General features: G+C 42.4%; 1 protein-coding gene across 6 annotated transcripts in view; it reads right to left on the reverse strand.

Moving 5' to 3' along the window:
- Positions 1–17,278, reverse strand: part of hmcn1 (hemicentin 1) — a 701,874-nt gene that overhangs the window by 231,577 nt on the left and 453,019 nt on the right. For all 6 annotated transcript variants that reach the window (XR_013579326.1, XR_013579325.1, XM_078561403.1 and 3 more), the window contains exons 41-42: positions 10,488–10,663; positions 2,183–2,279 (exon numbers count right to left, since the gene is read on the reverse strand). Coding sequence is in view for 4 of the 6 variants with exons in the window: in XM_078561403.1 (XP_078417529.1) it covers positions 2,183–2,279; positions 10,488–10,663 (273 nt within the window). In the remaining 2 variants the exon portion in view is untranslated. The remainder of the gene's footprint in view (positions 1–2,182; positions 2,280–10,487; positions 10,664–17,278) is intronic.

Raw genomic sequence — 17,278 nt, forward strand, 5'->3', positions numbered from 1 at the left:
TCTGCAAATCATTGCATGGCTGAGCTAAAAGTTACTGCCCTTGTCATCAGGGCAGCAAGGAGCAAATGGGATCAGGGCAAAGTCAATGGGATCAGGGGCAAAGCTCCCTAATGGCTCTGGAGTCAGACCTAGAACAATGGAAGATGGCAGTAGAACTGTCAACTAATCATCACAGCTCTGAAACATTGTCCTAGGCCTAATCATCTTCACCTGCATCATCAATAAACTTCTTTCCATCAGAACATTAGCAGTGGAGCTCTTTGCTAATGACTTCACTGTGGTCAGCTCCATTTGTAAGCAGTACATGCTGAAAAAATAAAACACCTTGGGCAGAATTTTGCCGTCAGCGAGCAGGGGGCGGGACCCATTCGCCGACGCGTAAAATGACGCGGGATGATGTCGGGCAGAACTCCCGACGTCATCCCGCCCCATTTAAATTTTCAGGAAGGCAGGGGCGCAGAAAAATCAGCTGCAGACCCGCTGATCTGTCAATGGCCAATTGAGGCCATTGACAGGATCATATAAACAATTAAAGGACCTGCCCGTCCAACCTTAAGGTTGGCAGGCAGGCCAGGAGCCCCGGCGGCAAATAGAAAAAGCATGAAACCTCATCCAGTGGTGGGATGAGGTTTCATGCAGGCTTTTAAACATTTTAATAAAGTTATTCTGTAAATTATGAACATGTCCCATCTCATTGTCACATGAGGGGGACATGTTAGGGAATTTTTTTTTCTATTTTTAATATTTTTCAAGGTGGAAGCGATCTCCCTGAGGCAGCATTTAGCCTCAGGGAGATGTGCGTTCTTTTGTGCGCATGTGCGAAAGAGCGCACTCTCGCTTTTAGGGAATCCCCCCCGCCCACACAGGATGCGCATTGTGCTTCCCGCCGGACGTCACGCTGGATGGGCCTTAATTGGCCCGCCCACGTAAAATGACGGTGCTGCCCGCTTCACTAGCAGGGATCGTCTCCCCCCCCGCCGGAGATTGGGTCGGGCCTGCCCGACAGGCAGAAAATTCTGCCCCTGGACAACATTCAGGTTGGGTTTATAAGCGGCAAAAAACATTTGTGTTACATCATGCCAGGCAATGGCCATCTCCAACAAGACACTGAATTTAATATCTAATTAATATGAGATTAAGTACAATGAGCAGTAGAATTCTTGATGTGTCGCTATCAGAGTCTGACATTGAACCTTATAAATATGTGCAATGGCCAAGAAATCGGTTTTGTGCCAGGGATTGCAGCAAGCTTTTCCAGAAGACGTGCCTCAAAATGGAAACCTGAGGCTTACACTTAATTGGACTGAGGGCTTCATTTCAATGAAGCCAGTGAGCTGCAGACACCCATCAAGCATCCCAATGAAGTTTGCCGATTTGGACCTTCTCAGATCAGCTGACTCTGACGCTGAGCCTGGTCACAGATAATTCCTGGAAGAGGGATGGAGGAGAACAGGGGAGGGTGGATGAGCATGGGCTGGCAGCTGTCCACAGTATTGATGTGGAGCCAGTAGGAGCACTTATGGCTCCACATTGAGGTAAGTTTGAAAAAGAAAATTAGTATTTTTGACTGCTAGATAAATGGAGGCCCATTTAAAGTCACAATTATTTGAGTAAACTGTACCAGATAGCCGGTTCCCTGTAATAGACTGTAGGCTGTCCTCCCAGCACTTTATTTCTCCCAGACACCAGATTGAGTCTCCCTTCTGAGCATCAGGCTTTATCCACAGCTTTCAGCATCTACATTTTAACCTTTCTCTTGGTCCAAGCTCTCCCTCCTAGCTCCAAACAACTTTCACATATAGTAACTCTCTTCCAACAATCGCATGTTTTTGTGGGCGGGGGCCTCTTCTTGCAAACAGCTTCTCAAATAGATCCCAATCTTTAACAATTCACGCCATCCCATTTGTTGGCAAAGGTTATTGGGAGCCAAACCACAAGATCGTGCTTTTAAGCCAATAGTTACATCCTGTGAATGGGGAGGAAAAAAACTACTCTCCAGACAGTGGAAGGAAATTTCCTATATTACAAAAATATTTAACCGAAGTTGGGCAAAATACAATAATTACAATTTAATAGTGATCTGCATATTAATATTTTACTTGCAATTTATACAAAAGTGATTCTCAGAAGATGTTTTAAAAATATTCTTATCCATTCTTATGCAACAGCAATGCCAACATACCCCAAATGTTTAAGTTGTAGTTCTTCTCTGTTTTACCAGCCACATTTGTGGCTTCGCATGTGTAACGACCAGCATCCAGGACTTGAGCAGCCTCAATCTATGAGTTAGGAAATGAAGATTATGTGCAATGTAGACTTTTAAAAAAAAAAGACATTTTTATTTAAGCAAATTAATGTTCCAGAATCTTGTTGTAAAGCATTACAGGTTTCTTGATTCCTCTTCTATTATGATTGGTTCTCTCTCTTGTTACAGATGATGGTGCTGAAATGAAGGAAATTTTTGGAGGAACATTTTGAGAATTCAAATTCACAGGAGCCTGCTCTGGTCTGATGTTGCATGTTCAGTTTAAAGCAATTAAAAAAAGGTGTTATTAGTGTTCAGTTTTTACACTAGATATCATCCTCTCATTCAGCATTATAGGCTATTCTTGTAAGTGAGCCTGTGCTTGCTTTGACCTTAAGTGCATCTTTGGACCAATATCTAGATAAATGAGCCAAGGAGTTATTTCACTTACTGAATGTAACACCTGTCCTCACGTGAACTTCTTGACTTTGCTGGTAGGAGGAAGACTAAAGATGCTATCAGACTGTAACTTAGGCTATAAATTATTAATCAGATATGTTGAATAGCGAACAGATATATGTACACAAACTGGATTTACTGGAAAATCAAAAACAACAAAGGCTCCTCTGCACTAACATTCAATGTAAATGACTCTTGAAACATGATCCCTTATGTCTTATGTTCACTATCAGTGTTTCAGTCTTTCCTCTTCACTGTTAAATTTGAAGAAACAATTCAAAATCTTTGAAGGTGCACCAAAGCAAAGGCCATATCTCCAATATTGAGCCAGAATTTTTCATGGTATCATGGCAACTAACAATGCGTTCGGTTATTTGGACTTGCATTGCACATTTATGGGAAGAATTTTCCAGTTGGCGAGCAGGGGCGGGGCCTGCTCGCCAACTTGTAAAATGACGCGTGGTGACGTCGGGCAGGCGTCCCGATGTTACCGCGCGTCATTTAGATTTTCAGTTCGGCGGGAGCGCGGCCGAGTCGGCTGCGCGCCCGCCGAACTGTCAAAGGCCTATTAAGGCTGTTAAAAACTAATTAAAATAGTTAAATGAACTGCCCAACCAACCTTAAGGTTGGTGGGCAGGCAAAGAGCCCAGGCGGCGTTTGCAATTTTCATGAAACCTCATCCACGGGCGGGATGAGGTTTCATGGAGTTTTTATAAATTAAATAAAGTTTTCCATTAATGTTCCTTGACATGTCCCAGCTCATGTGACAGTGTCACATGAGGGGACACGTCTTATAATATCTTTTCTGTATTTAGCTTCTAAAAACTTTAACTAATCTCCCTGAGGCTCTTTCGCGCGCAGGTCCCGACTCAGGGAATCCACCCCCCCTCCCCACCCCGCCAGCACAGGAAGCACACAGCACTTCCGGGTGTGCGTCAAGCTGGACGAGCCTTAATTGGCCTGCCCACATAAAATAGCAGCGCGGACCTGGTCGGGTTTGCTCCCGCTCCCACCCACCCCTGCACAATGCCCCCCAATGGTGGGGGGAAGAATTCTGCCCTATGATTTAAATTGTTTTTGTGTGGTAAGTTGCTGAAAGTATGAGCTTGAATAATGTTAGGGACCTGAGTGAACAGGGCAAGCAATGGTGTATATTCTTAAGCAATCAGATTGAAGGACTATGAAATTAACAATTTAAAAACTGAGAAGGAAGCATAAACTAGAGTGAGTGAATTCATTGTCAAATCTGGTACAGAAAGAAAAATTATGAAAGGGAAAGGAAAATTGGAATTAAAGAGGAAGAAAAAAAGAAAGAAAAAAATTGAAAGTTTTATAATCTCCAACAACAATGAAATCTGGAAGGAATGAGACCCCATACTTATAATAATTAAATTTCGGTGCCAGGCAGGTTGCCCGGCAATAAATAATATTTATACTTAATTGTCTAGATCTTGTGGTCAGCAGCGAAGCAGAGGCATTCGCCGCTGATTGCGTCAAGAAGTATGGCCCTATCCTGGTCATAGACTGCAACAGGAACTTGATCTCCAGCTGCAGCATGGGTCCTATAATGGAATGGTCAGAGAGGCCTAGTGGTGTGGCGCATTGCTGACAAAGCTATGCCCCTTTTTAATGTCATGAATTGAAGACATGCCCCATGAGGTCTGTGTTCAGCTCAGTGACAGACAAGTGTATCTTGATTCTTTGCTATTTCTTATTTGGTGTAATTTTAATTAAGCTTTCCCCTCACCCCTCCAGCTTCCACACACCCCCCCCCCCCCCCCCCACCCCCCGCCCTGCCCTGGCTCCTCTCCACCTCCGCTCCCCAGTGTCACCAACATAAGGAACAGCCATGATGGAGAGGTTTTTTGGCTGGGGGTGTGGTGGGGAGAGAGAAAGCAGGGGGTGTGGGTGCACAGGAGAGCATAGGGGGAGAAGAGCCTGGATTTGGGAAGTTAGGGGAAGAGGAGCAAGGGTGCAGGGGGTGCGGAGCAAGGGGAGTTATAGGGAGCTGGGGAGTGGACCTGTTGGTTGGGAAAAGAAGAACTGGAGGAGCAGGAGAGTTTTAATACTCTTGGTTGAAAGGATGTGCTCCTGAGTAGGCTCTGCATCTTCTAAAGCAGCCCTAAAAAAAATCAACTTTAAAGAAATGTTTTAAAGAAACTTTAAAGAAAAGAACTGACAGATCCAGGTGGTACCATCAGCATGGGCTCGTTCAGAGTCCATTCAGGCACACTGCAACTTCTGTATTTGAGTGGAAGTGGGCTCCCTAGAATTTACATACGAATAAGGAGCAGGAGTAGGCCATTCAGCCCCTTGAGCCTTGCCATCTAATAAGATCATGACTGATCTGACAGTAACCTGAAATCTGCATCCCACCCAACCCCCAATAACCTATCACATCCTTGCTTATCAAGAATCTATCCACCTCTGCCTTAAAAATGTTCAAAGACTCCACTTCCACTACCTTTGCAGGAAGAGTTCCAAAGACAAGACCCTCTGAGTGAAAAAAATTCACCTCATCTCTGTTTTAGATGGATGACCTCTTATTTTAAACAGTGACCCCTAGTTCTAGATTCTCCCACAAGAGGAAACATCCTCTCCACATCCGCCCTGTCAAGACCCCTCAGGATCTTATATGTTTCAATCAAGTCGCCTCTCACTCTTCTAAATTCCAGTGGATACTAACCAGTCTGTCCAACCTTTCCTCATAAGACAACCCACCCATTCCAGGTATAGTCTGGTAAACCTTCTCTGAACTGCTTCCAATGCATATACATCCTTCCTTAAATTAGGTGACCAATACTATACACAGTACTCTAACTGTGGTCTCACCAATGCTCTGTACAACTTAAGGATAACCTCCTTACTTTTATATTCAATTCCCCTCACAATAAATGATAACATTTTATTAGCTTTCCTAATTACATGCTGTACCTGCATACTAGCCTTTCGTGATTCATGTACTAGGGCACCCAGATCCCTCTGCACCTCAGAGCTCTGCAATCTCTCACCATTTAGGTAATATGCTTCTCTTTTATTCTTCCTGCCAAAATGGAAAATTTCACATTTACCCACATTAAACTCCATCTGCCAGATCAATTCCCACTCACTTAATCTACCTATTTCTGTTTGTAGCCTCCTTATGTCCTCTACACAACTTATTTTCCTACCTATCTTTGTGCCATCAGCAAATTTGGCAGTCATCCCTTCAACCCCTTCATCCAAGTCATTTATATAAATTGTAAATAGTTGAGATCCCAGCACTGATCCCTGTGGTACGCCACTCATTACATCTTGTCAACCCGAAAAAGACCCATTTATGCCTACTGTCTGCTTCCTGTTAGCCAGCCAATCTTCTAGCCATGTCAATATGTTACCCCCTATACTATGAGCTTTTATTTTCTGCAATAAACTTTGATTTGGCACTTTATCAAATACCTTCTGGAAATCTAAGTACAGTACATCCACCTGTTCCCCTTTATCTACAGCATAGTTCCTCAAAGAACTCCAATAAGTTGGCTAAACATGATTTCCCTTTCGCAAAACCATTATGACTCTGCCTGATGAACTTGACATTATCCAAGTGCCCTGATATAACTTCTTTAATAACAGTTTCTAACATTTTCCCTATGACAAATGTTAAGCTAACTGGCCTGTGGTTTCCCACTTCCTGTCTCCCTTGCTTTTTGAATAATGGAGTTACATTTGTTATCTTCTAATCTAATGGGACCTTCCCCGAATCTAGGGAGTTTTGGAAATTTAAAACCAGTGCATCAATTATTTCACTAGACACTTCTTTTAAGACCCTAGGATGAAGTTCATCAGGACCGTCAGTCTGCAGCTCCAACAATTTACACAGTACCACTTCTCTGGTGACTGTAATTTTCCTGACTTCCTTCCCCACTTTCATTTCCTGGTTTATAGCTACTTCTGGCATGTTACTTGTATCCTCCATAGTGAAAACTGATGCAAAATACCTGTTCAATTCATCTGCCATCTCCTTGTTTTCCATTATCAATTTTCCAGACTCACTTTCTACAGCACCAACGCTTGCTTTGTTAACTCTTTTCTTTTTAAAAATATTTCTAAAAACTCTTAATTTCTGTTTTTATATTTCTGGCTAGCTTTCTCTCATACTCTAATTTTTCCCTCCTTATCAGTCTTTTAGTCATTCTTTGCTGTTCCTTATACTCTATCCAATCTTCTGGCCTTCCACCTATCTTTGCACAATTATATGCTTTCTCTTTAAGTTGATACTATCTTTAACCTTTCTAGTTAACCATGGATGATGTGTCTGTCCCTTGGGCTTTTTCTTACTGGTTGGAATGTATCTACTCTGTGCATTCTGACATATCTGCTTAAATATTAGCCACTGCATCTCTATTGACCTACCCCTTAACCTAATTTGCCAATTCGCTTTTGCCAGCTCAGCTTTCATGCGCTCATAATTGCCCTTATTTAAGTTTAAAAGCTTAGTCTCAGATCCACTTCTCTCTCCCTCAAATTGAATGTAAAATTCAATCATATTATGGTCGCTGCTACCTAGGGTTGCCTTCATTATGAGTTCATTAATTACTCCCACCTCATTGCACAATACCAGGTCTAGTATAGCCTGCTCTGTGGTTGGCTCCAGAACATGCTTTTCCAAAAAACTATCCCAAAAACATTCAATGTACTCCTGATCTGGACTACCTTTATCCATCTGACTTTTGCGGTACAGTTGCAGCCCTCAGTGGCGAACTTCTCAGCATTTGTCGATTTCGGGACTACAAGATCCATGCTATTAAAAGCTACTTAAACTGAAATTACCAAGAATTAACTTTCTTTGGCATGATTAGCTCATATCTACTGCACAAATACAGCAACTGCTAGCCAATCAGTGCATGTCAATGCTAAAGCAGGTAGAGAGGGGTAGTTTTTGTGAAGCTGAAGGCACAACTAGGAGAGCAGATTTTTGGACATTTGAGAATAACTGCACATCTGCTCCTCAAAGTTGCTGTAGCATTTGATCACAAATAATGGCAAGCACCATTTAAGCCCCTGCTATTTTGACAGGAAAATCTGGGCCAATGACAATAGTCACACAGCCTTTCTGAATAGTGTTTTCCTACTCAAAAATGGCAGATATTTAGGGCTGGATTTTCATCCAGGAGAAGGGTAGTGTGAGTCGATAAATTTCCCGGCATGGCCCACCTGCCTCGGGAGAAAGTGCCAGTAAAGATAGGATTTTCATTCCAGGGTAGGGGTGGGTGCTAACTAGAGTTGGGCTTGCCACCCCTGGAAAGATTTCAGAGGCAGCTACAGGAGCTGCTGAATGCGGAGATGGGCTGTTTAAAAGGTACTCCCTGGCTCTCTCAGACTTTGTTCCAACTTTAATAATGACAGTAAAACAAAGGACAGTCCTCTAGCCCTCACCCCTCACACACCCTCACCCCCCCACACACTCCCCATGCCCCATCCATGCCAACTCATGCCACCTCGTATCCCCCAACCTCCCCCAGGGACTCTCATACATTGCAAGCCAAGCCTCATTATGCATTCTTGGCTGAGAGCCCATATATCCATTAGACTGTTGAAACAGATGCTCCCTAGGGGAAACATTGATTGATTAATAGCTCTTGCTCTCTGATCTATTCTGTCAATTGCACAATGTTTATTCGCACAGGATAAAGAGATTTCAAGTGTTTTTAGTGTCAGCTATTGATACTTTAAATGGTCTGACACTTTTACAGGCCTGTAGTAAAAGGAGCTTTTTTTAAGAAAGTAGAAAGTTATGAATGAATGACTTTTTAAAAGTTTTTTTTCACACATCCTATTGGTACTATAGGGTTCATTGGTTCTGTACAGACTGTATAGTGGATGAGTGAGCATGGAAGTGCCTCAGCTTTGCATGGAGGGTGGGTGGAGGGTATGGCTTGGCATGGAGGGTACGAGAGGCTATGAGGGATGGGTACTGTGGCATAGCTTGGCATGTTTAAGATCTTTTGAAGTGACCTTTCAAAACGTTCCCTCATCCAGACTGTGGTCCACTACACCTCTGAGCTGCCGTGAACCATGAGTCTTTGAAAAGCTGGCCCGACCTCATGAAAATTACAGAGGGCTAGGACATGCCTATCCCCATAATGGAGCTGGCCAGATCAAGAGGGCAAGGTTTGGGCTCATGACCCACTCCTACCATACCCTTAACTCACACTGGTGAAAATTGAAGACATCAGGAATGGGGATGGGAATCGTGGAATTGGGTTCCAGGTGCCATTTTTACACCTCCATGACGTATCGCTGACTCCATGAAAACCCAACCCTTAAAGTAGGGCTTCCAAGTTATTTCTCAGCTTACGTCTCTGCACCTGACAGAGATGATTTGGGGTGCTGACCAAATTAAGTACAACAAAACACTAGAGCAGATGGATATCAGGAAATACTGCTTAGGAATATTGGCCCATAACTTGCTGTCAAAATAATGGTGAGGCTAATGTGTGTGCTGTTACTTATGCATAAATGCTGCAACAATTTCAGATATGCATAATTGCATGGTTAAATACAGAAATCCAAAGGTTGCTGTCCAGACTGCACTGCCCTGCTGTTAGCTCTGTGTAAACAGCATCTCACTGATTGGTTCACCATTGACTTCCATTGAATGGTGTGATATTGTTGTATTTGTGGATAGCTAACAACTAAACTCTCCACAGAAAGATGTCACCACAGAAGGAACCCTTTTAGTGACGTGATATGTGTCAAGTAGAGACAGCCAACCACTTTGGAACTGAAAATTAACTATTACAACTGTGGAGTCTCATTCCTTTAGGTTCCAATTATCGTTGACGTAAAAAATCAAATTCACCCACCTTAACTTACATATCCCTCTCAGTCCTTGTACTGCTATTTTCACAATGTTTCAATCTGATTAGTTAAGGAGAAACACGGTTGATTGCACTGTTCATTCAGGTCTCAAATGCCAAATTTCCCTCACCGCAAGGTTATTAGCCCACACTTTCAAAAATCCTAATATGTGCAAGGGCAAGTCTAATTAACAGCAGACATTGTTAGGTACTCTGCTACAGTAAATTATGACCAATAACTTTGAAATAAATTTTTGGACACCAAATCATAAGATTTATTCGCTGTAGCTTGCAAATAGTAGCAGCTAATATTTAAAATTATTGCCAGATTTTCATGCAAAGATATTAAATACATGGATTTTATTATTATAAATTTGACCAAATCTCCCTACTCATCATTCCAGGAGACTTTGCTGATTTCTAGGCCACAGGACAACAGTCTACAATAAATGAAAACAAAACTGCTACTGTGGAAATGCAACTACAGCTTAATGTAAATAGTTCAATAAATTTACTTTAGATACTCTTGCAAGGTTATCTTTATAACTTCTTCCCCAAACATGGGTCAAGCATGATAAAGAAATAAAAGATGCTTTTAGCTGTCATTAGTGGTACTGCACAGGCACAGTGGTACTTTATTCAACGCTTCCAAGTTTACTACAACATTCTTACTTGTGCTTAATTCAATGCCTTCATTGGGTTTATGGCATTCACGTGAACTTGATGAATGCTCCCAAACTAGTGAGGACATGATTGGAGCAAAAGATAGTGGGAATATCAAGGTAAAATGACAACACTATATGAAGAAGCTTTTTCATTAGTTCTTTTGTTTATTTAGGATTCTACAATCAATGCAAGGCTGTTCACAAACATCTATTGCACACCCATAAAAGGAAAACATGCAGAAAGGATCTCTGCAGGTGGGTGATGTTGTTATTACTTACCTTTAAAGTACTTCCATCATCAGAAACAGTAAGACCTGGCTTCTTGAGCAGAGGTTTTCCATCTTTCAACCAGCTGAGAGTCGGAGGCGGGATTGCATTACTTTGACACTTCAGCACAATAGCCTGGTTGATAGTGACCGAGACATTTTGTTCTTCTCCCATGATATTTGGTGGAACTGAAAAAAAGTTTTAGGTTAGTCTCTGGGTTGCATTTATATTCTTGCTATATGCTTCAGAAATAAATCTGCCGCATTGATCTACAGGGATAAATGCAAAACGTTTATTTTGTACTCCAAAAGCTAAAGGCACCAAATCAGGTCTAGAAGGCAATGCAATAGGGGCCTGACTAGCACTTTTATAATAATCAGTGTTTTGTATGTTTGCATGTAGGACATGAATAAGAAATGTCCTTCATTTATTCAGACGCTACCCTATAGATTGTGAAATGTGGAAGATTGGCTGCTCATTCATAGTCAATAGGCAGGTATTCTAGCCCTCTTATGAAATATGCTAGTTTTAAACATCTCATGTGTTTTGGTTTGGTTGGGAGCAGAAAAAGTGATTGATGTTGCTGGATCCAGCAGCACCTCTATTTTCTATTAGTCAAACATGGACAATAATTGATCAGCAGAGGTTTCAGAAAAGTGTAAGGCCTGTTCCACCTCTCTTTCATTGGAATGAAGATAACAAGAGACGCATAAATTTGAGGGAAAAAAAAATAACCAAAAGAAAAAAATTGCAAAGTCAGTTTTAGTGTAACCAAACATTAATACCAGTCTTGGAGGAAGCTAGCATTATTACAGATCTGGCAAGCAGCATTAACCTTGCTGTCTGATTTGCTTCATTGACAAAGAAGTGCAAAATTGGAGTTGTATGCTTTTCACTGTTCATGACTTGGAGAGCTGTATTTGAGTAGGAAAATCTGTACACAAATTCTAAAATTTGGAAAAATTGAAACAATCTACTCCTTTTAATTTAAAATTATTTAGTTTGAATCATTGGATAAAAACACAAAAAATGACTTAAAATTATATATTTTTTATTCGTTCATGGGATGTGGGTATCGCTGGTTGGCCAGCATTTATTGCCCATCCCTAATTTCCCTTGAGAAGGTAATGGTGAGCTGCCTTCTTGAACCATTACAGTCCATGTGGTGTTAGGGAAAGATTGAGTTCCAGGATTTTGACCCAATGAGTGATGGGATGGCGATATAGTTCCAAGTCAGGATGGTGAGTGGCTTGGAGGAGAACTTCCAGGTGGTGGTGCTCCTACCTGTCTGCTGCCCTTGTCTTTCTAGATGGTAGTGGTCATGGGTTTGGAAGGTGCTGTCTAAGGAGGTTTCGTGAGTTCCTGTAGTGCATCTTAAAGAAATTACACACTGTTGCCACTGTGGTGGTGGAGGGAGTGAATGTAGATGTGGTGCCAATCAAGCGGGCTGCTTTGTCCTGGATGGTTTCAAGCTTCTTGAGTGTTGTGGGAGCTGCACTCATCCAGAAAAGTGGAGAGTACTCCATCACACTTCTGACTTGTGCTTTGTAAATGGTGGGCAGGCTTTGGGGAGTCACGAGGTGAGTTACACGCCACAGGATTCCTAGCCTCTGATGCTTTTGTAGCCACAATATTTATATGGCGAGTTCAGTTCAGCTTCTGATCAATGGTAACCCCCAGGATGTTGATAGTGGGGAATTCAGTGATGGTAATGCTCATATGGGGTGGACTGTATTTAAAGGGCTGGTAATTTAAGGCTCAGGTGATTTTGTTTTTTGTATTTTGCTTTTATCGGGTGATTTTGCTTGCTATTGAGCTGCAGGTTGCAACAATTACAATGGTCATCAGACCCAATATCGCCTTAAGTGCTTCGGTGTCAAACCTTATTTGATAATACTCCTGTGAAGTGCCTTAGGATGTTTTACTACATTTAAGGCACTATATAAATCCAAGCAATCTCAGAATGGTTACGAGACAAGGTGATTCAGCCCATCTTGTATTCAGATCAACATACCCTAGAAGCTGTGCAGCTGCACAGCAATCTGAAAGGAGGTCGCACTCAAGTCAGCCCCTTTAAATTACTGTGTATGTTCAGCCACACAAAAAATTTAAATAGCCACGCACTTAAATAAATCACCCATGTACTCCCAAGAAGATTCACTCAAACTACTCTTTGCTACTTTTCTGTATGTTTCACTCTCTTTCACACCAAAGTCTTGTTAAACTAATCTTCACCAACACTATTTCAAAACCAACACCCTTTCTCTTAATCTGTAAACTTGGACTACACCACAAACAAGACTTCTGTATTTTTGTTTCTCCTAATTTTTGTCCCTATATTTTCATATCTTTGAGGCTAATCATCACCGTGACAGAAACAGAAAATTTATGGCACAGAAGAAGGCCAGACTTCAGTCTACCAAGCACAATGATTGGGCTGCAGATTTCTTCTCAACTGATGCTATTGATGGTCTATGCTCAAACATCTGGAAGTACCAACTGAGTAGGATCTGCTAGTGTAAGTATTTCCTTCTTGCCAGAAACAGAACCTTTCAGTGCTGCATGTTTCACCATCTCATAGTTTGGCTAAAGATTGACCAAATCAACCAAAAAAATGAAAGTGGATTCCAGTGATGGCCATTCGTGGGGTTTTATCTCAATTTCAAAAACTCATCCATTGCAATACTAGCTTTATCTGTCATTTGATATAGCTTAAGCTTAATATTTGAGTAGACAATAATATTTATGTTCATTAAATATTTATTAGAGATAATATTTATCTTTTTGTGGGAAGTTTAGAAACATTCTTAAAGTCTGCAATAAATAGATACAAGTAAGACATGTAACAAAACTGCAAATAAACCTGCAAAACATGTTCCAGTTTTTGGTAAGAAAATACTTCCAAAAGTAAATTTATGCTTCTTTGTACAACGTTAGCAACTAAAGTGGAATATAACAAAGCGTTAGAAGGCTCAAAGGATTATAGCATTCTGGATTTGTTAGCAAAAAAAGAGAACTATTGGCTTGGAGTTCTAACAGCTGGCAAGGTATATTATGTTGGCCACATGAATCAATGCTGAGTTGGCGCGTGCTCTTCTAAATATTATTCAGAACAGTACAAGCAATATCTGATTCCACTGAATGTGTTTGCCAGACTTTTAAACTACAGCTGTGTGAAATTATTCGAAAAATAACCTAATTTTTTTTTTTCCAAAAACTATTCATAATTACAACAGCAAGTCATGTTTTATTAGTAATCCTGAACACCTTAACCCTTTGAGGACCAGAAATAATGGATCAGAATAGAAAAAAATCAGCAAACTTTTGCACTGTTGCTACAAGTGTGAGTCGAAGTAGTGAAATACTTTTCACAAAATGTATGCTATATTATATAAAGATTAAAACAAATGCAATGTCTTCATCTTAATAATTTTCTTTTTATAGTTCATGGAAATCATACTGTGTTTGTGAACAAAGAACTGTGTGGAAACCTTACAATGAAATAATGTTACAAATGCGTCAGTTTAGTTCCCATTTCAAATAAAAAAATTGTAATCTTAGTTGTTTAATTAACAAATTGCAGTAGGTAGTATATATCAGTGCACAACCATAATATAGAAGGTGGATTGTTTATGTGCTTCAAACTGAGAATTCAGGAGCAATGAGGGATCATGAATCTTCAATGTATCTTGCATCCCACCCTTCTCTTATTTAGTCACTAACTGTGATATTTCAGATGCTACACTCTTATAGTATGAACTGGTTTCAATCAGCTGAGGTCAAGGACTCAATCGTGGGTAGGAAGCTGTCTCTCTGTAGTTCATTAGATTGGCAAACTGGTTAGCTTTACCACTTCCATGCTTGTGCATTATATCCTAGGGCCAGAGTCTTTGGGTCGGTGAGTGGGGGCGGGCCCCGTTCGCTGACGCGTAAAATGAAGCGTGGTGATGTCGGGCATGCGCCCCGACATCATCGCGTGTCATTCCGATCTTCAGTTTGGCAGGCGCGCACTGGAATCAGCTGCGCGCCCGCCGAACTGTCAAAGGCCTATGAAGGCCATTTAAATCTCAATTAAAATACTTAACTGAGCTGCCCGTCAAACCTTAAAGTTGGCAGGCAGGCGAGGAGTCCAGGTGGCCTTCGCATTTATCATGAAACCTCATCCACGGGTGGGATGAGGTTTCATGAAGGTTTTTAAAGTTTAATAAAATTTTTAAATAAAATTCATTGACATGTCCCAGCTCATGTGACACTGTCACATGAGGGGAACATGTCTTAAAATTTTTTTTTTTTGTTTTTATTAAAATTATTAAAAATCAAACTGATCTCCCTGAGGCAGCTCTTTGCCTCAGGGAGATTTCTGTGCTCTTTCACGCACATACGCGAAAGAGCGCAGGCCCCGACTCAGCCTCCTCCTCGCCCGCACAGGGAGCGCTCAGCCTTAATTGGCTCGTCCACATAAAATGACAGCGTGCAGCCGATCACGGGCGGCGATCGGCTGCATGCCCACCTGTGCCTGCTCAGCACCCCCGATGGACAGAAAATTCTCCCCTAGATATCTGCTTTCCCAATGACAAACTGTTGGGTTTTTTTTATTCATTCACGGGGTGTGGGCTTCTCTGGCTGGGCCAGCATTTATTGCCCATCCCTAGTTGCCCTTGAGAAGTGGTGGGGAGCTGCCTTCTTGAACTGCTGCATGTGGTGTAGGTACACCCACAGCGCTGTTAGGAAGGAAGTTCCAGGATTTTGATCCAGCGACAGTGAAGGAACGGCGATATATTTCCAAGTCAGGATGGTGAGTGACTTGGCGGGGAACTTGCAGGTGATGGTGGCATTTATTCAGATGAAGTGCTCTAACCCACCCCATCATTCTACTACGCCATTTCTTGTTTCAGAAGTTTGTAGAATTCGAGTAGGCTGATATAACATGGCATTAGTTGGGTTAATGTGATGGTTTGCATATGGCTGATGTATGAAAAAATGAACTATATATTTTCTGTTCTTTTGAATAGAGTATGAAACTATATTTTTTATATAAAAGGCTTTCCGTCTGAAACATATTCTCAGTTTATATGATGTTACCTCCCATTGCTTCCAACGGAATCTGAGCATGTTCAAACAAGTTCTGTGGAGTGCTGGCTCATGTTGGGAACAGCTGACATAAAACTTGTTCACACTCCAGCCCATATTCAACTTAGATCAGGGAAATCTCAAATGCAAATGATTCTGTGTATGTAGCTTGAAGTGCTAAGTTACTGGTTCAACAGATGGTTTGCTTTTTGTTTGCTACTGAAGCCCAATTTCCCCTTGACGTTTACAACAGGCAACTGCATAATAAAAGCCCAAATCTTCCGCTCCCTGAGAGAGTCGTACCCTGGAGGCACCCCGGAAGATGTGCAGGGAAATCTCCCACAAGTCCCCATGCAAGGACTGCACGGGAATTGCCCAGGAAGTTACAACTTTCGACAAGCATCTACCCTGTGCCTGGAACCCTCCAAAACTCTGATTTTAAATGAGAAACTTTGGCTGGTTCTGACTCTCTTGGCAAAATGGTTACTCAGGAAAGGTTAGAAGGATTAAAACCACTTCTAACTCCTAGGTAACAATAGTATTGACTGCCCCAACCAGCTCCCCCCTGGCTATCCCCTCCCAACCACTCTCCCACACCCCTTGAACACCTAACCACTTCAACCCCTGACTACTCCTCCCAACTACCCCTTGACCTCTCAACCCCCCTGAGCACCTGACCCCCCCACCCCCAACTCCATCCTCTGACAACCCGACCCGTCCTGCTCCCCCAACCACCCGACCCTCCCACCCCTGACCGAACAATCAGTCCCCCAACCCCACCCGACCCAATGCTTCTCCTCGAATACACCCTGACCACCTGAATCCCCCACCAGCCCCCGGCTAGCCCCCCGCCAACCACCGATCTCCCCACCACCCAACTACTCCCACCCCTCTGGCTGACCACCCACTCGAACGTAAAATGATGCGCGTTGACATAGGGTCAACATGTAGTCAAGCGATATTTCATTCGGCGGGTATGCACCGGAGTCGGCAGCGTGCCCGCCAACAATTAAAGGCCTGTTAAGGTATTTAACAAGGTTATTAAATTAAATTTTTCACTGCCCATCCAACCTTACGGTTGGCGGGCAGACGAAAAGGCCATGTGGCCTTTGCACCTTTTAGGTAACCTCATCCATGGGCAGGATGAGGTTTCCTAAAGCAAGTAAAAATAAGACAAAAATTTTAAATTTAATTATTAACCTGTCCCTGCTCATGTGACAGAGTCACATGAGGGGATATGTTTTATTACATTATTTATTTCTTTATTTTTTTTGATAATGCTTCATCTCCCTGAGGCAGCTCTGTGCCTCAGGGAGATTATGAAGTGCACATGCAAGCGCATGTCGTGCTCTCTCCGCTCGCCCTCCTCTCCCCGCCCGCACAGCGCTGAGTGCTGTCACTCACGTTTCATGCTGGGCAGGCCTTAATTGGGCCGCCAGCGTGAAATTGCCTTCCAGCCTTGATCACGGGTGGCAATCGGCTTCCCGACTGCCCCCGCCCGCCCCCCACGAGACCGCCCGACAAGGGCAAGGTTCTGCCCCGTGTGTTTATTTTTTTTAAAGCTTACTAGTAAAGTGGGTATTATGAAAGGGTTTTATTGTTAGAAGATTTAAAGTTTAAAAAAACCTAGGGCAGAATCTTCGGCTCGGCGAGCAGGGGCGGGGCCTGCTTGCCGAGGCGTAAAATGTCGCGCGGTGATGTCGGGCGTGCGTCCTGACGTCACAGTGCATCAT

This window comes from Cetorhinus maximus, chromosome 17 (genome assembly GCF_964194155.1).
Source record: "Cetorhinus maximus chromosome 17, sCetMax3.hap1.1, whole genome shotgun sequence".
Lineage (NCBI taxonomy): Eukaryota > Metazoa > Chordata > Chondrichthyes > Lamniformes > Cetorhinidae > Cetorhinus > Cetorhinus maximus.